Source organism: Saccostrea echinata, unplaced genomic scaffold (genome assembly GCF_033153115.1).
Source record: "Saccostrea echinata isolate AGI-Se365-2 ecotype Australia unplaced genomic scaffold, CSIRO_AGI_Sech_v1 ptg000010l, whole genome shotgun sequence".
Lineage (NCBI taxonomy): Eukaryota > Metazoa > Mollusca > Bivalvia > Ostreida > Ostreidae > Saccostrea > Saccostrea echinata.
In genome coordinates this window covers 2,632,501-2,655,361 of record NW_026889759.1, presented here as the reverse complement: position 1 = coordinate 2,655,361, position 22,861 = coordinate 2,632,501, and the positions used below count along the sequence as shown (strand labels likewise).

General features: G+C 34.3%; 2 protein-coding genes across 4 annotated transcripts in view; one reads left to right on the top strand and one right to left on the bottom strand.

Annotated features, from left to right (window-relative positions):
- The window catches only part of LOC133184144 (RUN and FYVE domain-containing protein 2-like), a 172,156-nt gene that overhangs the window by 128,897 nt on the left and 20,398 nt on the right, over window positions 1-22,861 (bottom strand). For 2 of the 3 annotated variants that reach the window (XM_061319024.1, XM_061319026.1), the window contains exons 11-16: window positions 22,108-22,205; window positions 18,212-18,298; window positions 17,246-17,375; window positions 15,244-15,338; window positions 14,851-14,977; window positions 13,111-14,571 (exon numbers count right to left, since the gene is read on the bottom strand). In XM_061319024.1, coding sequence (XP_061175008.1) covers window positions 14,428-14,571; window positions 14,851-14,977; window positions 15,244-15,338; window positions 17,246-17,375; window positions 18,212-18,298; window positions 22,108-22,205 — 681 coding nt within the window. In that variant the 3' untranslated portion in view covers window positions 13,111-14,427. Of the gene's footprint in view, window positions 1-13,110; window positions 14,572-14,850; window positions 14,978-15,243; window positions 15,339-17,245; window positions 17,376-18,211; window positions 18,299-22,107; window positions 22,206-22,861 lie in introns of those variants that run through there. The other variant, XM_061319025.1, reaches the window with a different exon arrangement.
- On the top strand, window positions 201-12,921 carry LOC133184481 (uncharacterized). Its single transcript, XM_061319570.1, has 11 exons — window positions 201-234; window positions 2,807-2,914; window positions 6,060-6,239; window positions 7,335-7,453; window positions 7,629-7,776; window positions 10,154-10,309; window positions 10,798-10,974; window positions 11,760-11,957; window positions 12,183-12,270; window positions 12,360-12,655; window positions 12,758-12,921. The coding sequence occupies exons 1-11, from the start codon at window positions 201-203 to the stop codon at window positions 12,919-12,921; spliced, it is 1,668 nt and encodes a 555-aa protein (XP_061175554.1).

Genomic DNA, 22,861 nt, shown 5'->3' with positions numbered 1-22,861 from the left:
ATGTCTGCAGGTGTATATATTAGAATGATCCCATACAGTCTACTATATTTTTGAGATTGAGGTTTTGAGATATATTCACCTAGTCCTAATCTCAGTTGAGATAATAGAGCGCCATTCGTTGTATGTGTTGACTATAAAAGTCGCTTGATGCAACATGTGCTCGAGAATTCTAAAATTTGATAAAAGAAATTGTATCGTGGATGAAAGCTGTATTGTATCTTGCAAGGCAGAAAGGTATTGCACGTACAATAACTTCCAAAATTACCTGTTATGACACATATACACATTAAGTTACAGTTATTGAACAATTATTTTGGGTATCTCGAGATATTCTGATGGGAGATGACGAGTTCGCGCTAGCGAACGAGTTCACACCCATCAGAATATTACGTTATTCGGATAACCAAAATAGTTGTTCAATTAGGAACTTGTATGATGTTCAAATGTTCATCATTCGGTCACATTTCTTTTTCATTTAATTCCACCAAGACACACCTTTTCGCCCCATTATCATTTTACTTGCGCAATGCGGAGTGACAGGATGGATGTTTACTACCAAGAAAGCGCACTGCTGGACCTATTTGCCATTTTACAGTCGCTGTGAAAAAATTAAGTTTCTCATTTATATGGATTTTCCGCCAGAAAACATAGATTTCAATATGATATAAGTAATTTTCACTTGAATTTTCGGAAATTGGAAACAGTCGGACAACGAACTAAGGCAAATAGCAGTACTATAAACGGCATATCAGAAACTGATGTAAACGATCTTATAGAATTGCAAGAAGACTGCGAGTCTGCGACTATACTTAGTTGATCTAAATACTGCCCGGGTGTTCTATGTAACCATTACTTATGTCCGATATTAATATTTCATAGTTAATTTGGTATGAAAATTTACATTACAAGTCGCATACCCCCCCCCCCCACACACACACACACACTCGAAATATGCCTTTATTTATACAGATTTAGTAGTTTTTGTTTTTCCTGTTTTTGCGTGTGATATTTTCATAGATACTTCTATGCTTCCGAACTCTTTTCTGGACACCCCCCCCCCCAAGTACTTATGATGTTTATAAAATCAGCTTTTTAATTTCAAACAATTTAAAGTGACAAGCTATATACAGCTTTTGGATTTAATTTTCTATCTGCAGTAAGCAGTAAGTTTGCAGGATTCAACACAATTTTTGACACGTTTTTGTTTTCTTGTTTTCTTTGCTAGCGTAAATAGTACATAATAGATAATTTTGGAAGTTATTGTACGTGCAATAAGTTCCTGACTTACATGATACCGCATAGCCTAAGCTCCGCCTCCGTAATGATATCAAGATTTAAAGCACAGCAAATTTCAAAGGAAAATCATCGCACCCATGACACAAAAAGAAAGAAAAAAGGAAAACGTTTCAAACATTTTGTTAAATCATTTTTCATGCAAACTTTGTGAATCTAAACTGCTAACCAATAATAATTTAATTGAACGATCAAAGTGATAAAACAGAGAGAGAAAGAAACATAACCCTTATAGCCATTTTTACACCACGTGTATATACAGAAAATCGAAAATTAGATCCAAAAGCTTCCATTTGTAACTTAAAATTGTATGAAATTTTGTAGTTGTTAAAAAATAGGTCGATTTGATTTTTAAAAAATTATAAACATCATACCGAGCGTAGTGGGGATGGGGTGGGGTAGCTAGAAAATAATTGAGAAGCACAATTAAGAGGTGTCTATGAAAATATGACCTGCACAAAAAAGAAGAAAAAAAACAAAACTACCAAAACTAGAAGAAAAAAAAACTTATCTCGTATGTTTGTGGGTGGGTGGGTGGAAAGGGATACTTTTAATGTAAATTTCCATACCAAATTAAAAGTGAAATACTAATATCGGACAAAAGTAAAAGGCAGCCCCCCTCCCTAGTACTATCTGGTATAATTGATCAAATTTCCCTAGTTAATATTAAAAAAAAAAGCTGTACATAGAATGCTCGGGCCATATTAAACATCAACTTAGTTTCAATTCTATATAAAATCGTTTACTTCAGTTTCTGATATCGTACTATAACAAAACGATTACTTGCCTTAGTAGATTCATTTACTGACGGTTTCCAATCCAGAAAATTCAAGTTGAAATTACTTATATCTACATGTTCCTAAAAACTGAAATCCATGTTTTCTGGTAGCAATTCCGTATCAATAAGAAATTTCTTCTTTTCTTCCGCAGGGACTGTAAAATGTCAAATAGGTCCAGCAGTGTGCTCTCTCGCTAATAAACATTCATCTTCTCACTCTGCGTTGCGCAAATAAAATGATAATGGGGCGAAAAAAAGTTTGCCAAATTGGGTGCAATTAAATCAAAAGGTCGTGTGACCGAATGATTGACATTTAAACGATAAAGTTCCTTATTGAACAACTATTTTGGGTATCACGTGATATTCTGATCAGTGTAAGCTTGTTCGCTAGCGCAAACTCGTCACTACCCATCAGTATATCTCTTGATAATACCCAAAATAATTGTTCAATAAGTGTAACTAACAGGTTTTTTGGAAAGGGGGGGGGGCTTTCAGGGTTATGTATACATTGAAGAATATTGTTCAGTAATTATGCGAGGTGTCGCCTGCTCCAGTGTATACCTACATATCCCCAACCTAAAAAATTATAGAGAGAGAGAGAGAGTGGTCACTCATAATCGTGTGGATTTCTTTACACAATTTTACGATGATTGTCCACTTTCGTACTAAGGAGGAAATGATCTCAGATTTAGTATCCGTGTTGAATTACTAAGATTAACGAGTAATGCATTACAGTACCCTTCATCGTTGTTGTGTCTTCGGGAGATAATAAATCGATTAAAATGTATGTTTGGCTACTAGTGGTCACCTTTCTGCATTGGTGTGGATTTTGTAAAACTCAAGGTAATAATTTGGAAGAACATCCATAATACTTATGTAATCATTGCATCACCAGAAGTGTATTACGTGTATCTAGGTATAATCATTTTCTTTAAAAACAAAGACTATCCCCATGGATTATACATTGGTGAAAGTGTGGGAAAGGCAATTAATTTTTTTAAGAGTAAAATGAAAGTAAATGACGAGGAACTCATTTAGAAGTCGCAACCAAATACAGTATATTCAGCATATGTTCAAGAATGCTGTTTTTCGCACGTTAAATAACAGAAGTTCAAAGGTCCTCTTCCTCAATTGCCAGCCTATCTCAGCAAGCCGATGATATACATGTATATGTATGCATATTCAGAAAAAGAGTTGGGGTATTTGTTTTAATCTTAATATTCATATTTCCCTCAAGAAAACTGAATTTGATAACATGGACCATTTTTATATTCAATTGTGATGATCTTTTGTGAGAGCCTGCAGAGTCTTTCTCTGCGAAGTCTTTCTCTGTCATTCACGAATCTAGAGGGTATCGGGGGGGGGGGGGTCCAAACCCGATCCCTCCTAACTCTGAGATTTTCAGTTATTAAGTTTAAACAGTAAAGTAACCAAAATGACCTTGAACCCACCCACCCCTACATTCTTACACTCCTACATGGACACCTAAGGAAAGTCATATATGAAGGAAAACGACCTGTCTTAACTCCCCCCCCCCTCCCCCCGCATAAGCTTTTCGGATTTGGACACGTTGTCCACGTTTTCTTTTTTCTAAAAAAAATTTTAGCAAAGATTCTGAGTGCGTATATGGACCAATGGGCCCAAGGGAATTCCCTCTCTAAGAAGTTTCAAGGGGATACCCACTCTAAGAAGGTTCTTTGAATTCCCTTTCCCACCTCTTCCTATAACTACTATAAGAGATTGTTTCCTCCAGGGCAAAATTGTCCAGTTACTGGAAATGAGTTCCATCCATTTCTTCTGTATATAGTAGGGGTGTCAACGAGTACCCGGTTAAGGGTACTCGATCGAACGTCCGAGTATCAAATACTAAATGAAACTCGGTTACTCGGATGTGTATATTTTCTTATTTCAAGGTACATATTTTCATCAAAAACTTATCAAAAAATAAATATGCATACGGGTAATTAGCGTGTCATCATCTTTCCATGTAAACACCCGTTATCGCCTATGGCTGTGTATACGAAGTAATTAGTGACCAATCACCTGGTACACAGCTGTTCTCACCTGTTGTGGTCCTTAATTTTTTTATGGCTTCATTGATTGTTTTTCAGTGAACATCGATTAATATGGTCTATTATCTTCCATTCATTCTTAAATTATTTAGTTAATATACGGCAGTGAAATCGGACGGTTTATTCCCCGAACGTCTACTGGCTAAAACAACTATTTAATTATCACACTCAACTAAGAGGCCCTCTAAGGGGTCCAGGTAGAGTTTACCGGTTGAGGGGTTATTCCCCTAACGTCTACTGACTAAAACAACTATTTAATTATCACACTCAATTAAGAGGCCCTCTAAGGGGTCCAGGTAGAGTTTACCTGTGTTACCTTGATTGAACAAAGTAGTCAAAATCAAATAATTTAATATTTACTGATAAAACTGTGTACTAAAGCATAGATTTATTGATTAAATACTTGCTATAATTGAAGGCACTAAACAATTAAATATTTTTTCATGTACATGTAATAAATAATTTATTATAAATTATTTTCAATTAAGCATAACTTTTTTTAACCTAACACTTGGCACTTAATTGAAGCATCACTTACACCACATTTTAACATTTTAAGCTTTGTTTAATCTATACTAAACATGGAGAACTTTTTTCACATCGCATTTACAGGTCCATAGAACGAAAAGGGGGGAGGGGGCATTTTTCTGAGCAAAGACTTTTCCTGTAGTATAGTCTATTCCTCTAGATCTAATTATATGTAAATTTTCATTTAGATGTTGCCCCCTCTTACACTCTGTTGCTGTAAGGTCGAGCGTTGGCGAATATTCCAGCACTTGAAAAAAAATCTACAAACAGAGAAAGTCCACCCCTTCCCACACACGAACACACAAAATAGGATTTTCAAGGTTTTTTTTTTAATTATTTAAATTTTACTTGTTAGATTTCTCTGGGGGGTTGCTCTTCTCCCACTGTTTAAACCATTGCTACCTCTTTGTTTGGAATCAATATCTAAAGTTGGGGGGGGGGGATTCAAAATGATTTTTTTTTTCAAATATAATCGTATCTTACTCTTCTTGATAAATTTTTTACCAAAATAAATTACATGTATATTGTGATTGAGTTTTATGACACAAACTTATAAAGATTTTGAAATTATTTATTGTTATAATATTTAAAATTAATACTTTGAAATGAAGATCAAAACTAAATTAAATCAAAAGTATCTAAAGCAAGATTTTTACATTTTTCCTGAAAAAAAAAATCATGTTAAAACAATAAATATCTTTTATCAATATTTCCATGCTGAAACCATGTTTCAGAAGAGATGCCAAACATTATTGTTGCTGTAGAATTCCTCCTTCAATAAATACAGGTAAAGCTAGTTCGTAAATGATTGTAGATCCTACCTGTACCCCTCAGAGGGCCCCTCAATTGAGTGTGATAATTAGATGTTGGTTTAGTCCAGTAGACGTTCGGGGAACACACCAATCGGACGTGCACAGAAATGCCGCTACCCACTTCAAAATTAGACTAGCAATCCAAACAACGTCCGTTCCTTCTCTTTCGCCACTCTAATCATCACAAACCTGCGTAACAGATTGTCCTCCTTTTACGTTGATGAAATAGATCTTAAACAATAACTGTAAACCATTTGTAATTTTTTATGTATTTATTGCATCATTTGTGTATATTTAATAAATAAATTTAGTACTGGACTTCATGTTTACAAGTATATACATTCATAAAACGTGACAAAACAGCTTTGGAGTTTAACAAATTAACAATTAAAAATTTACAAACTTGTATTTTCATTTTTACCGAGTACCCGGGTACTCGATCGAAAAAACGTCCGAGTAACCGATTATCAAAAATTGACCGATTTGACATCCCTAGTATATAGATTAGAAAGATGGGTAAATTCACTGCTGAAAGAATTAACCATGATTTTAATTCAAAATATGTTTTTTATATAGAAGTTACAGCCTCCTTGAACAATAACCTTTTGACATGGGAGGAAGCAAAATCCAACTGCACCCTCCTTGGACCCAGTGTCCGTGGGTTTTTACAAACAGCCAAAATTTCGTCAAAAGAGATCCAAACCAAGGCCTGGATAGGAGCCTACAGAGGCCACACCCAGTGGCTGAATGTCAGAGGTATATAACCAAAATATGCTTAATATAATTTTTTTTTAAATTGTTTCGGGAATATAACAGTTGTAAACGATGTTTAACCCGCTCATAACTTTGTTAACCGTCTTATTGTGGCATTTTCCCAAACTAGTTATTTCCTCCTGGAATCCTAGCTCATACATGTAGTAGAACCTCTTCCAGAAGCCCGTCTATTTGGAAGGAACACCCCCCCCCCCCCCGAGACATTTCTTTTTTCACCAATATAAAGTGAACTTCTCCCAGGGATATCTTATTGTTAACAGGCATGAACGAATATAAAGAATCCTGGATAAGATTGCAGATTATGGTATTTTGTACTTTTTATTATTATTTTTATTTATTTATTTATTTATTTTTTACAATTCAAAGCTTATTAATTGCTATGATCCTGTCTCTAATGTAGGTTCAGTTCCTAGAGAAAGTCTATATTTAGAAAATGTATGAAAGCACAATGTGAAAGGAAATAAAATGATGGATCACATGGATTCTTGTAAAGTTTAGGTTTCGCTCTGGTGTACAAATTATATGAAGAAAAAAGTCTAGCGAAGAGTAAATTTTTTTTTTTAATCTCATTGCATTCTGGTCCCATTTTTTTTATCTATCGAGTTAACTATATACATCATTCATTCATATTGTGAATTTCAGAAAAACAATATATTATTCAGGATTTATGTATATCGGAAAGTTAGGTAAAAGAAAAAGCCTATGTGTCATTATTTTTAAATTTCAAAATTTGGGTTTAACCTATATTCACAGGAAATTTTGAATGAGTATTATGGAAAAAGAGCTACATGCACTTTTACATTACGTTGTGGAGGTATTACCACATGTATTTTCATTTTGCGTAAAATATTATATCACAAAATGTAATATTTGTTAATACACTATACACTATAAACTTGTATTTAGCATATTAAATTTTAACCCGAAAAATCTGACGTTTTCCAGGCGTTTTTCACGATTTTAATATTTTACGTGCAAGGAAAACTCAAAATCGTGAAGCCTGGAAAACGTCAGATATTTCGGACTAATTAAACTTATGGCAAATCTTGCAGATCTTGTTTTTAATTGTTGTTGCAGGTTGCTACACGGTATACACAGCACAACTGCCATTTGCAACCAGAATTCTACTACAAAGAAATGATACCGTGGGGAAATGTGTGGAAAGCTGTCCCGCCACTACCATCTACGGGTTGTCGGTGCTCGCTCTATTGTTACTCAATTCGATTTTATTATGTTTAAAAAAAAATTTCTTATCCTTTACATCCACCCTTTAAAACATTTCTATAGAAAAAAATATTCTTTGATTTGACAATGTTTTAGCAACTTTTTAAAAAAGAAAATCATAAGCAACTTTTTTTTTTATTTTTGTAGGAAAATTACTGTTTCTGCATCTACTCCATGCCATCGTTTGTAACCAAATGCACAGCTCGCTTATGTAATGGATCAAAAACCGATTTCTGTGGCGGAACTTTGACATTTGGAAATCTAGCAACCACAGATATTATGTTTTACACAACAAGTAAGAAATCAATCAGTCAAAGAGATTAAAGTATGGATGTCATGTACATGTATGTGTGTTACATTCTATACGTTGAGGGAAATATATGATGATTTTACACAATTAAAAACATTTCCGTCTAGGACAAAATAGGTGGGAATCAATTTATTCCAAGGGGCGTAAATCTTTTCATACCTATAACAAATCTTTGATTGTAGAAGTACTCTTTTCCGCGTGGTATTAATTTACGTTATGTACTCGTTAACAGCGAACTGTACATTCAGAGCATATGGAAGTAATCTAAGAAATCCGCTTAAATGTCTACCCGCAGATTGAACAGAAATTGTGATACCGCGGAATTTTGACCCATAAAGATAAGAAGCAGTAATCAAGTTCAAAAACCAATTGAAACAATACTAATTGTGAGCAGAGCAAACGCGGGCCTCTAAAAAATCAGAGATGGGATCAGTGCCATGGAGGAGTAAGCATCCCCTGTCGACCAGTCACACCCGCCGAGTGCTTCTCGTCATGATCGGGTGAACGGAAGAATCCGTAGCCATGCAATTTTGAGTAAAAATAACGACCCATTAATTTGTATGAAAAACGTTTGTCAACATTCCACCCAACGATAGATTGTACGTGAACGGTAGACTGAACGTACAAGTACAAATGTGTTTCGGAAGCTTTAACAGCATGGAAGTGCATGTAAATACGTGACGAACAAATGCAAATACGTTTTTTTTTCTGCTAACAAGGTCATTGTATCGCCAACAGAACTTGCGAAATGTTGACTTTAAACAAGACTGCTGATGTCCTTGTATCATCATCTTATTTGTCAATAGCTTGCCTTGTTTTAAAAATTGTTCGTACGTAGAAGATGCCCTAGCGTATCAAATCAACTGGGAGACATAAACTCCATATGCAGGTGATAATTGTATATTGCTACATAAATAAGGGAAGTTGACGATAGAAAAGTTGAAGTCATCACGTTTATCATAAAGTTTAGTTGCTAGTTTACCATCATTGTCTTTTTTTAGTAAAATATCCAAATATGAAACAGATATATCAAAGTCTGTAATGTCCTTTTATTCGAGTTCAGAGGGATATATCGAATCAACGTAGCAACAAAGAAGAATATTGCTAATTTATTAAATGTCGATACATATCTAAACGTCAAATTGAAGGCCACAACAAGAGACTTTTCCTCTTCATGTAGAAGTTTCTGAATAAATTTTGCTTCATATGAATACAAAAACAGGTCAGTCTGCTTGTAATTGGGCACGATTATTACCCATGGAAATTCCAACAGATTGTTGGAGGACCTGGACTTACAAAACAACTTAGATAATGTCAATGAGAAACTCAAGCATATTTTTGATTTGCACTTCGGAGTACTTGTGTGTAAATTAGACTCAGAATGTTTTTAACAAAATAAGTGTGTAGATAACCAATTACAAGATATTTAAATTTACGAGTTCCATTTTTATTGAAAAAGCAGTTGTCTATATGGTGTAAAAAAGCTTCGTCTTTAATTTATCGTGGGCAATACCGGTAGTTATGTAAGGTGTTCAAAAATCGTACTTTCTGATGCTATTGATTTTAGTAAAAAAAAAAATATTTTTCTAAACGATCATTGGCGTTTTTAAGTTTCATTTCTAGAATATGTACTCCTGAAATTTCTCCTTCATTGTTAATATTTTTGTGAGGAGTAATGAAAGAGGCTGGGTAGAACATTTAATATTTTTGTGAGAAGTAATGAAAGAGGCTGGGTAGAACATTTACTAGAATCCGTTTGTAAGGATTTTTATATACATGTAGTTCGGGAATCCAATACAGTTATGATAATTCAAGGAAATGAATTTATCCTGAACATTCTTGCTATAGATAAGTTTTAATCTTACTTCCTTGACCCCAATTTTGAAAAAAATTACAAAATATATGCCAATTTTTTCTATTAAATGTTCAAATATTTTGAAATTTCATTCTTAACTCGAGATAAAATTTCCGAATATAAATCAAAGAGTAAGTCGAAGTAGATACCAGATGCACCATTAAGTGATGAAGGAGAAATTCTTATTTCAAAAATAATTTCATTTTATTGTAATACTTTATTTTCAAATCAGGCCAAAATTGGTCATTTTTTATTGTCTACGGATGTTGATCATCTTTTATTGTCTAAGGATTTTTCCGTTTTCCCGATCATGACAAGAGCACACGGCGGGTGTGACCGGTCGGCAGGAGATGCTTACTCCTCCATGGCACCAGATCCCAAATCTGATATTTTTAGAGGTCCGTGTTTGCTCTGCTTCTGATTTGTATTTTTACTATGGACCTTTGAGCTTGATGACTGTTCGTAATTTCAATATTTGATTCATGTAATTTTAATGATTTTTTTCAGACACCCAGCTGCAGTCCTTTGTGCCTGGGGAATTGCAATGCATTCAGGGTCAACAGAGCCGTGATGGTGAGGAGGATGAGTTGACGACATCATATACCTACCAAACGACGCGCTGTGACCAGCTAGTGGCTAGCTATGTCTGTCACACAGGATCATGTATAATAAAATCAAAATTTCCTAACATTTCACCACCAACTGCTATTGTATGTGTTTTTCTAATGTGCGCGTCTTAGTTTTTGAATGATGTTTATGTGACAAAAAATCTTTTGGTGGCAATTCTTGACCTTTGACCCTGGAAACCAAAACATTGAATATGACACTTATCTAGAAGAAATCAGGCTTTATTTTTGTTCCAACAGTAATAAAAAAAAAATGGTTAAATTTGCAGGCGGACAGACTAAACAGTCTCGCTGGACAGTACTTACGTCTTTCTAGGCTTAGTTATAGACTGACATTATTTTGGCCAAGGTTGAAATTTCTATGAAAATGTGAAGAAGATAAACTTTATACAAGTATCATATCTGAATAATAATCCAAAGACCCTGGAATTTTTAACATACTTTGTAGGATAGAAGGACTAGGATACTTTTGAGGAGAGAGGGGGGATATGAAGGATTGCGTGTTTATTTTTTTTTATTTTACAGTTGATGTTATTTACACGTCGACAGTTCGGATGAATTGGACAGGGGCAGTGTTGGAGTGTAGCAAGCTTAATTACAGAATCGCTGATACGTACACCTTTGGAGGTGTTCTTCATCCCTCGCGCCTCATTCTCTTCTGGGTTGGAATTTTTCGCAGAGAATTCACAAAAATTGACACGGGTAGGTACTCTATCTATACAATAATAATATCAACAGATACAGATTCATTATCCATTATTTAATATTTTACATACACAGTAATTCAGATCTGAAAGCATGTACAAGCTCATACACAGGCAAGTGACGTCAGACATGTATTTCGTTGACTTTCATTGCTAAATGTTTGAGCCAATGTTGGCAGAGAAATAACTCTGATAGTTTGTAATTCTCAATTTCCACTTTCTTTCCCCTATCCTCTAATAAGCTCTGGTTATGCACTGCTCTACCAGTATATTGCCGTTATTTGGAATTTCCTTATTAATACAATACGCTCTACAAATACCATGATATGCATTAAATAACAAGTACATGTAACTCTATTACTTGTATTGCTCTACCTATGTACAATTTCTAAAACGAGGTAGATTATTGACAAATAAGTTGATGAAACAAGAATATCAGCTGTCTCGTTTAAAGTCATCATTTCGTAAGTTCTATGGTCGATACAATGACCTTGTCAGCAAATACAATTTATCATTGAGTCAAATGCTGACTGACGTTTTCCATACTAATTGTTAGGCCATTATTTACACACTGAATTGTCGGCGGATTTTTCCGTTATTTCCCGATCATGGCAAGGAGCACACGGCGGGTGTGACCGGTCGGCAGGGGATGCTCACTCCTCCATGGCACCTGATCCCACCTCTGATGTTTGGAGGTCCGTGTTTGCTCTGCTCCTATTTTGTATTGTTTAATGGACTTTTGAGCTTGAATACTGTTCGTTATCTCCATATATTTCATTGTAGTTATCCCTAACAATCCACAAATTTCTACTTTGTGTACGGCCGTCACTGTTAATGAAGATGGGACTATGCAACTGTACAACGAAAACTGTAGTGCGCGATTGCCATCCTGGTGCGAAGTCCAACAGACAACCACACAGACAACCAAAACGACTACTTCAAAAGAAACGAGAATAATTACAAGACCTCTACCACCCGAAGGTAAATCACCATAAACCATCACAAATATCGAATGGTATTTTTTTTTCATGTGGATTGCAATATGTATCCAGCAAGTCAAATGAGTTTTTTTTTTGTGTTGTCTCCAATGTTGCCCAAATGTTTGCATTATTAAAATGCTGCTTTCTAGGGTTCTTTAATCTATAATATTCATCTTTAATACATATATTCTTAAAGAAGAAAACCTCGTTTTTTTGTCTTCCACAGGAGGAAATCACATTGTCTCCATTTATTTACCTCTGGGGATGTTTGCTCTTGTTGTTCTGGTAGTTGCAATCACAATCTTTATGCTGAGGTAAAAAGTCTAATATTTTTTCCTGAAGATTGCTTATATCAATATTACTTTGAAGTAGATATAACTAAATGCTGACTTTTTACTACTAGGAAAAGAATAGCTACGGAAGCCCGCAAGGCTTGGATTGAAACGAAGAATTACAGAACGCAGAAAGACAGTCTCACAGATTATACTGATAGGAATCAAAATGCTAAAGCAACCTATGATCCCGTGACAAGAGAAAGTCCCATACGGCCGGATTCTGAACATAAATATGACTATGCCAAATTCAAACAAGCCAACTCTAAAAAGTCACACTATACATCTATACATATAGGGACCTCTAGTCAAAGGACAGACTCCACTTACGATCACGTGACTAGAGAGAATCCATACCCAAACAGTAGTATCTATGACAGATCGCATATCACACAATCTGACGTCACTGGTGCAGCAGACGACACAGACACGGCATATGATCATTTGACCAGACAGAATCAGAAACCAGATCTGACCAGCAGTGTTTATGACCGATCAGACTATAAGCAAAACATCACTCATTCTGATGACGTCACTGGAGATGCAGAGGACACAGCATACGACCACATAGATAGACGCTCAAGGAAAACAAAGGAGACACATGATACGTATGACCACATGGAGAAAAAATGAATGATTAAAAATATTAGTTTATTTGGGCAGCTCAGATTAGTCTAGCAATCCACCAAATGTTGTCATGAACAATTTATTTTATCATATCATATGCTACATGTAAATACCATTCTTGCTGTAAAATATATTCATAAAGTTAATCAATTTTTTCAATCCTGTATCTTCAAATCATGAAAGAAAAAAAATAAATTCATTTTTTATCATTTATTGTTTTATGTAATAACAATAATATACAAATCAACAATTATGCTTTGCAAAATAATCTTCTGCAACATTTTCTGAAGGGAAGCAATACCCATTCTTCTTCACGTGATTGCAATGAGTCTGGCAGTTATATTACTTTTTTTCTATTAAACACTAAACCCTTGCTGAAAAGTACACATATGTTTGGGGAAAAACAGTATGTTTACTCATTTCACGGAGGGGGGTTATAACCCCTTATGATCTCTAGTACACTAATTCACGATCAACATAAAAAATGATAACACATCCCCAATATTTGATGAACATAAACACAGACAAGGCTTATTCAATTATGATCATTCATGTACTAATTACTCTGCAAAACCTAAAATGCATTTAAATTTAACTTCACTATAAAATAAATTTGCATAAAACATTTTTTTTACAAAATGTTTGAAAGCAGATAAATGAAATATTAAAAGTAATCTTTTCCCCTAAGCTTGCAGGTTTTCCTTCTCTTGCTTTAAGTATTACCAATATTTAGTAAAGCATACGCTGCAAAATTACATCCATAAATACTTCTGAATACTGAAAGGAGGACAGGCTTTGAATACATACAATGTACATGTATGTATTATCTGATGTGAACACAACTCTTTTTTTTTTTTTTTTTGCTGTTGAAAACTTGGCATGTTGATAACTGATCCACATTTAAACCAAGAATACATTTCATTCACATTACATTTAAAATCACAATAATAGTACAGGTATATGTAATATAAATGCAAAATCACCCAATACCTATTTTACGACATTAGCCCAAATACTTCATGATGCACATTACATATATAAGTATCTAGGCAACCTAAGATGTTCATTTCTGTAGGTTCCATTTCACTATAGGGAGACAAAATAAAAATTATGGAAAAATAAAAAAATAATTACTAGCATATAAATATGTATTGCATATAATTATGGCTTTGGAAATAATAACAAGCAAAACAACTTGGCTTTGTGATTACTACACTCAAAATGGCAGGGATAGCATACATGATCCAACAGACCACATACCATGCATTCTAGTAATAGAAATCTAAGAGATATGCTGGAATGTATTTAGGGATGACACGAATAGATGTTTAAATGTTGTCAAGAAAAGATTTTTGAATGGTTGTCATGGAAACACCTTCTAGCTTTAAATGGTTCATGACTATCACCATTTCTGCAGCACTTTTTAATCCTATGGAATTTTCATACTGATACAAGGCTGATGTCTTGAGTATTGGGCCATTGTAGTTTGAAATCTTCACAAAGACACTGTGATCAGTTTCCTGTTGAGGAATACCTTTGCAGCAGTAAGGTATGACAGTTATCACAAACACGCACAGGCTTAGCTGAGGAAGGCAGGGGCATCTTATTGTCTGAACACTCATTACAAAATATCTCTCCACAATTTCGACAATGGTGCTGCAATTTTGAGACAAAATTCCATTCATTCATGTAAAATCAAAACCTATTGAATACCCGCAATTTTCTGCCTCAGTTTATTTTTGCTTCAGTAAAATGATTTATTGTAAAAGAGTTTAAAATGCAATAAAATTTTTAAAAACCTAGACTTTCATCCAAATGAGTATTATTTTTTCATTTGATTTACAAACAGGAAGTTATATGTACTTCAGAAATGCCCCTTGTACTGGCAAAAGTACAGATACTGATCTCGGGATAGGAAATTCTATGACACTTTACCCGTCTCCGGGAGATGGAGAACTCTTTAGTACAGCCTTTACAGTTTGTAGCCTCTTTATCACTGATCCATTGGGCTTCCTTCACCGCCTGCTGAGCTTCCCTCATGTCCTCCATCCGTAACTTTGACCTGGATTTAATAATGATGGATCTATCAATGGCTATAAAATGGCACAAGCATTTACTGACCCACTGAAATCTTTGAGGCAATGACATTTATTCTTCATTTAAAAAAATGAAAAGAATGTGGGGCCTTGCATATAAACTTACTACAGTTATGATCAAATATGAAAAAGACAATCTCCACATTTCAACAACCTTGATTTAAACACCAACTTGCAAAGTTTTTGATTGAATTACAGAAACACTTTTTTCTTAGACAGCTGTGTTGCTTACGCGCTTAGATGAGATCCCAGTTCAGCTAGTGTTCTCTCTTGTTCTTCACAAGTTTTCTGCATCTCCTTATGCCGACGCTCTAAAGCAGCATATTCCTTCAAATTTATAAAAACTGCATTTACATGTATATTGACAAGTTTTTATTTGTTGAATATTTGCCATAAAAGTACATTGATCAATTCAAAATTAATTTGTTTTAGATGTATATAGTTAAAAGTATATTGGAGAATTGACAGATTTTTCCATAAATAGTGATACTGTTTACATATGAATTAACACCAAATCTATTTATAATTTCAAAGTCTGTTAAAACCCTGGACTTTTACATTTATATACATGTACATTTAACTCTCTTACCTACCTATTTGTTGTTTTTCTATAGATCTGCATCAATGAAAATATTACCTGTTTACTTTATAAGTCTGTCTTCTTAAAACTTCTAAAAACCTTATCTTACTGTTTCCATGTTATCTGTATGTTATTGATATATTTCTATGCATCTGCCTGTATTGCTGTAAATCTGACCTTTTATAAGTTTTATTTTTGTGAGTCTATTTTTCTCTGCCTGTATTGTTGTAAATCTGTTCATATCATTTCTTTTAGGTTTGGTTGTATTTCTGTAAATCTTATCTATCTAGGTGTTAACATTTCTACTGCTATTAATTTTACTTTATCTGTTTATATTTCTTTTAGGGGTGTTTGTATTGCTGTAAAACTGATCTATCTGTTAGAATTTTTTCAAAGTGCCTCTATTTCTGTGGGTCCATTTGTATTGTTGTAAATCTTTTCTTTTCTTAATGCATATATTTCTGTGTGTCTGTTTGTACTGCTGTAAATCTTACCTAATATTGTTTACCGGTATATTTCTGTCTGTCTTTATTGCTGTAAACCTTACCTAACTTTATATTTCTGTAGATCTGTCTGTACTGCTGTAAATCTTAACTTATCTGTTTATATTTCTGTAGAGTGTAGATCTGTCTTTATTACTGTGTAAATCTTACCTTGTTTAACTGTTTATTACTGTAGGTCAGTTTGCATTGCTGTAAATCTGACCTTTTCTGTTTATATTTCTGTAGGTCAGTTTGTATTGCTGTAAATCTTACTTATCTGTTTATATTTCTGTAGACCTGTATTTATTACTGTTAATCTTAGCTTACTCAACTGTTTATATATTGTTTTGCTGTAAATCTTACCTTATCTGTTTATATTTCTGTAGATCTGTTTGTATAGCTGTAAATCTAATCTTATCTAAATGTTTATATTTCTGTAGGTCTGTTTATACTGCTGTAAATCTTACCTTATCTAACTGTTTTATTTCTGTAGGTCTGTCTGTACTGCTGTAAATATTACCTTATCTAACTGTTTATATTTCTGTAGCTGTAAATTTTACCTTATCTAACTGTTTATATTTCTGTAGGTCAGTTTGTATTGCTGTAAATCTTACCTTATCTAACTGTTTATATTTCTGTATGTCAGTTTGTATTGCTGTAAATCTTACCTTATCTAACTGTTTATATTTCTGTATGTCTGTTTGTATTGCTGTAAATCTTACCTTATCTAACTGTTTATATTTCTGTAGATATGTTTGTATTACTGTAAATCTTACCTGATCTGTTTATATTTCTGTAGGTTTGTTTGTATTGCTGTAAAGCTTACCTTATCTAACTGTTTATATTTCTGTAGGTCAGTTTGTATTGCTGTAAATCTTACCTTATCTAACTGTTAATATTTCTGTATGTCAGTTTGTATTGCTGTAAATCTTACCTTATCTAACTGTTTATATTTCTGTAGATATGTTTGTATTACTGTAAATCTTACCTGATCTGTTTATATTTCTGTAGGTTTGTTTGTATTGCTGTAAAGCTTACCTTATCTAACTGTTTATATTTCTGTAGGTCTGTCTGTATTGCTGTAAATCTTACCTTATCTAACTGTTTATATTTCTGTAGCTGTAAATCTTACCTTATCTAATTGTTCATATTTCTGTAGCTGTATATCTTACCTTATCTAACTGTTTATATTTCTGTAGGTCTGTTTGTATTGCTGCCACTTTCTCCTTTTCATCCTCTAGAGACCTTTGTAATGTCCCTCTCCACTCCCTTTCTATTTTAAGATCTGTCTCAAGTGCTGTCCTGACAATGAAAAAAAATTAGGCCATCTTCATTTATTTCTTTACTTTAAAACTTTACTTCTAATTAAAAGCAATGACCGATGCAAATTCATTTACAATGCCATATCAGCATAAATGAGTAGAATATTTTTTTCAGGACTTTTCTATTTTCATTTTTATGTAAGTTTTGGACACCCATTTGGCCCATCCATGCCCTCTGCCAAGATTTTGATGAATACGAATCTTCATTGTATAAGGAAGTTACATTTTTTTTTTTTCATTTCTGGTTCAGTGGTTCTTGGGGAAAAGATCTGAAAAAATCCAATCTTATTTCCACCTGTTTATGCCCTTCAGTTGCTTCAGTTTGCATATCCATTACCTAAAGTTATTTTATGGCAAACTGGGATGAAATTACTTCATCAGTTTGGGAGAAGACAATGAGACAATGGGTGATGCATGGCAACAGACAAGAAAGGATAGCATTAAGTCAGGAAAATTCAATGAAAAAGCAAAAATATCTATTTTTATTCATAAATAACTCCTACACACAATTCCTATAAACTTACAAAAGCCTGTCCTTGGATTCCTGTTATAACCAGTCTATTTTCAATTTTACTACATTTCTGATTCTGAATTCTCTTACTTTTTTTGATTTATTTCCTACAAAAAAATTTCTAATTTTGGAAAATAAATGGAAACTCAACGTTTAGGAAAAAAAATCCTTTGCCACTTCTATCAATTCTGCAGATCAACTTGGGCTACTTCTACATCAAAATTGAAAAGACTGAATTGTTCCCATTCAACACCCACTTTTTAAATCTCAGATTCTGGGTTGACAATTCCCATTTTTCCACCCACCTTTTTGCGTCTTTGTCGGCAATGATTTGGCCGAGTTTTCGGGCAGTTTCTTCAGCTGCCTGTTTGTCAGCTTCAGCTTGTTTTAATCTTCACACACAAACAAAAGCAGGAGACACAGACATGCAAAATAAAAACAAAAAATCAAAATAATTTTACACAATAAAATTGAAGCTAATAACTCATTTAAAGCCAAGGAACCAGAACTGTATTGTAATAAGTAGATGTACATCATATTCATTGCTAATAAGTGTACAAATTAATTATTTTAACCCTTTTCCCCTTGGAAATCCTGTTTAGAGATATAAAAAGTTCTGCTGACTTTAAGGATTTTAATTATATTCATTCACAATTCTGTGTTTCATAATTATTATATTAAAGACACTTCATGATTTCATTTACCCTGGTTCCTAAGCTAAGCATTTTCTAGTAAACTAAAAACTGTACATGTGTGTATATATTTTATACATCTGGAATGCAATAAGGGATCTCTTCCTTGCAATGTGAAAAAAAAAATGAGAAAAAAAAAATTTACTGTAGATCACTAAATTTTCATGAAACCTTATTTTAGACAGTGATCTGGTATTTATAAGCAAGACAAAGTTTTCATGAACTTTGGATACTTTTGTATATAATCTTTAATAATAAAAATATATGCACGAATAAAAATTTCACAAGCAGACTGTCTCAGATAATTACACAAAAAATTAAGTATTCCCAAATAAAATGTGATTTACAATAATATAATTGAAAAAAAAAGTACTCTATCATTTTGGTATGTTACATTCTTATAAAATCTTATCACTGGGCTTTAATGCATATGATACATGTATATGTATGATTTTTATGACTTCACAACAATAAACCAATGTGAATACAGAGAATACATTTTCAAATACAGAGTTGAAAATGTGCTAAATTAACAAACAATGCCATTGGCTAGTATATATTTGGTAGCATGAGACAACAAGAGGCCCATGGGCCACATCGCTCACCTGAGTAACTTTGGCCATGCTGTTCATTACCAGACTTCCCCCTTGTAATACCTCGTGTGGCCCCGCCCTACCCTCGGGGGTCATGATTTGAACAATTTAGAATCTACATTACCCCAGGATGCTTCCACATAAGTTTCAGTTTTTCTGGTCCAGTGGTTCTTGAGAAGATTTTTTAAAGATTTTTCCTATATATTTCAATGTAAAACTTGGGATTTCCTATTGTGGCCCCGCCCTATCCCCGGGGTCATGATTTGAACAATTTAGAGTGTACACTACTTGAGGATGCTTCCACATAAGTTTCAGCTTTTCTGGCCCAGTGGTTCTTGAGAAGAAGATTTTTAAAGATTTTTCCTATATATTTCGATCTAAAACTTGTATTTCCTATTGTGGCCCCGCCCTACCCCGGGGGTCATGATTTGAACAATTTAGAATCTACACTACCCCAGGATGCTTCCACATAAGTTTCAGCTTTTCTGGCTCAGTGGTTCTTGAGAAGAAGATTTTTAAAGATTTTTCCTATATATTTCAATGTAAAATTTGTATTTCCTAGTGTGGCCCCACCCTATCCCCGGGGTCATGATTTGAACAATTTAGAGTGTACACTACTTGAGGATGCTTCCACATAAGTTTCAGCCTTTCTGGCCCAGTGGTTCTTGAGAAGAAGATTTTTAAAGATTTTTCCTATATATTTCAATCTAAAACTTGTATTTCCTAATGTGGCCCCGCCCTACCCCGGGGGCCATGATTTGAACAATTTAGAATCTACACTACCCCAGGATGCTTCCACATAAGTTTCAGCTTTTCTGGCTCAGTGGTTCTTGAGAAGAAGATTTTTAAAAGATTTTTCCTATATATTTCAATGTAAAACTTGTATTTCCTATTGTGGCCCCGCCCTACCCCGGGGGTCATGATTTGAACAATTTAGAATCTACACTACCCCAGGATGCTTCCACCTAAGTTTCAGCTTTTCTGGCCCAGTGGTTCTTGAGAAGAAGATTTTTAAAGATTTTTCCTATATATTTCAATCTAAAACTTGTATTTCCTAGTGTGGCCCCGCCCTACCCCCGGGGGTCATGATTTGAACAATTTAGAATCTACACTACCCCAGGATGCTTCCACATAAGTTTCAGCTTTTCTGGCCCAGTGGTTCTTGAGAAGAAGATTTTTAAAGATTTTTCCTATATATTTCAATGTAAAATTTGTATTTCCTTATGTGGCCCTGCCCTACCCCCAGGGGCCATGATTTGAACAATTTAGAATCTACACTACCCCAGGATGCTTCCACATAAGTTTCAGCTTTTCTAGCCCAGTGGTTCTTGAGAAGAAGATTTTTAAAGATTTTTCCTATATATTTCAATGTAAAACTTGGATTCCCTATTGTGGCCCCGCCCTACCCCCGGGGGCCATGATTTGAACAATTTAGAATCTGCATTACCCCAGGATGCTTCCACATAAGTTTCAGCTTTTCTGGCCCAGTGGTTCTTGAGAAGAAGATTTTTAAAGATTTTTCCTATATATTTCAATGTAAAACTTGTATTTCCTATTGTGGCCCCGCCCTACCCCCGGGGGCCATGATTTGAACAATTTAGAATCTACACTACCCCAGGATGCTTCCACCTAAGTTTCAGCTTTTCTGTCCCTGTGGTTCTTGAGAAGAAGATTTTTAAAGATTTTTCCTATATATTTCAATGTAAAACTTGTATTTCCTATTGTGGCCCCGCCCTACCCCCGGGGGCCATGATTTGAACAATTTAGAATCTGCATTACCCCAGGATGCTTCCACATAAGTTTCAGCTTTTCTGGCCCAGTGGTTCTTGAGAAGAAAAAGATTTTTAAAGATTTTTCCTATATATTTCAATGTAAAATTTGTATTTCCTAGTGTGGCCCCGCCCTATCCCCGGGGTCATGATTTGAACAATTTAGAGTGTACACTACTTGAGGATGCTTCCACATAAGTTTCAGCTTTTCTGGCCCAGTGGTTCTTGAGAAGAAGATTTTTAAAGATTTTTCCTATATATTTCGATCTAAAACTTGTATTTCCTATTGTGGCCCCGCCCTACCCCGGGGGCCATGATTTGAACAATTTAGAATCTACACTACCCCAGGATGCTTCCACATAATTTTCAGCTTTTCTAGCCCAGTGGTTCTTGAGAAGAAGATTTTTAAAGATTTTTCCTATATATTTCAATGTAAAACTTGGATTCCCTATTGTGGCCCTGCCCTACCCCCGGGGGTCATGATTTGACCAATTTAGAATCTACACTACCCCAGGATGCTTCCACATAAGTTTCAGCTTTTCTGGCCCAGTGGTTCTTGAGAAGAAGATTTTTAAAGATTTTTCCTATATATTTCAATGTAAAGTTTTTATTTCCTAATGTGGCCCCGCCCTACCCCCGGGGGTCATGATTTGAACAATTTAGAATCTACACTACCCCAGGATGCTTCCACATAAGTTTCAGCTTTTCTGGCTCAGTGGTTCTTGAGAAGAAGATTTTTTAATGACCCCACCCTATTTTTGTCTTTTCTGGATTATCTCCCCTTGTAAGGGGACTTGGCCCTTTATTTTAACAATTTAATCTCCCCTTCACCCAAGGATACTTTGTACTAAGTTTGGTTAAAATTGGCCCAGTGGTTCTTGAGAAGAAGTTGAAAATGTGAAAAGTTTACAGACGGACGGACGGACAACAGACAACGGGTGATCAGAAAAGCTCACTTGAGCTTTCAGCTCAGGTGAGCTAAAAAAAAAAAGGGGTGAAAAATGTGATCATATGTCTATGAAAAAAGTCTTCATTTTCTAGATTTTACATTAAAACAGTAATTTAATGCTTTGATTAGATCAACCCCCTTTTTGTCTATCCAGTGAACAAGTATATATTAAATAGAAATGATGCAATAGTGACTGACCTCTTCTCCATGTCCTTGAGTGTGGTCACTAACTGATTAGTCTTCTCTTCTAACTTAGAAACCAATTCACTTTTATGTTTCAAACTACCCTCACAGGTCTGAAATTAAAACAAAAATAATTCTTAATTAATTCTGTCAAAGTTATCAACCTCATGCATTACAGGGAGTGAATAGTTCCTCAAAAAATAAAGCTAATATAATTGCTTTATGTTCTTTTGAAGACCAATAAAACAAGATGAGGAGTACAATTATATATGACAGTCACAAATGTCACCACTTCTATGATTCCCATTTGCCTCCCTGTAACCCACAACTGAAGTCTTTATTAATGACTTATTGCAAATGATAAATTCAATGCCACAATTCTCCACAAATTTTTAACATGAAGTTTGCAAATGATAAATTCAATGCCACAATTACCCACAAACTTTTAACATGAAGTTTGCAAATGATAAATTCAATGCCACAATTACCCACAAACTTTTAACATGAAGTTTGCAAATTATAAATTTAATGCCACAATTACCCAAGAACTTTTAACAAGAAGTTTGCAATTTATAAATTTAATGCCACAATTACCCAAAAACTTTTAACAAGAAGTTTGCAATTTATAAATTTAATGCCACAATTACCCAAAAACTTTTAACAAGAAGTTTGCAATTTATAAATTTAATGCCACAATTCCTCACAAACTTTTAACATGAAGTTTGCAAATTACAAATTTAATGCCACAATACTCTACAAACTTTTAACA

Excerpts from the sequence above, each read along its gene's own strand:
- LOC133184481 (XM_061319570.1), top strand. The coding sequence starts at position 201 with ATGAAAGCTGTATTGTATCTTGCAAGGCAGAAAG. Across the intron at positions 235-2,806 it reads GTATCTTGCAAGGCAGAAAG|TACCCTTCATCGTTGTTGTG; the intron begins GTATTGCACGTA and ends AATGCATTACAG. Across the intron at positions 2,915-6,059 it reads TGGATTTTGTAAAACTCAAG|AAGTTACAGCCTCCTTGAAC; the intron begins GTAATAATTTGG and ends TTTTTTATATAG.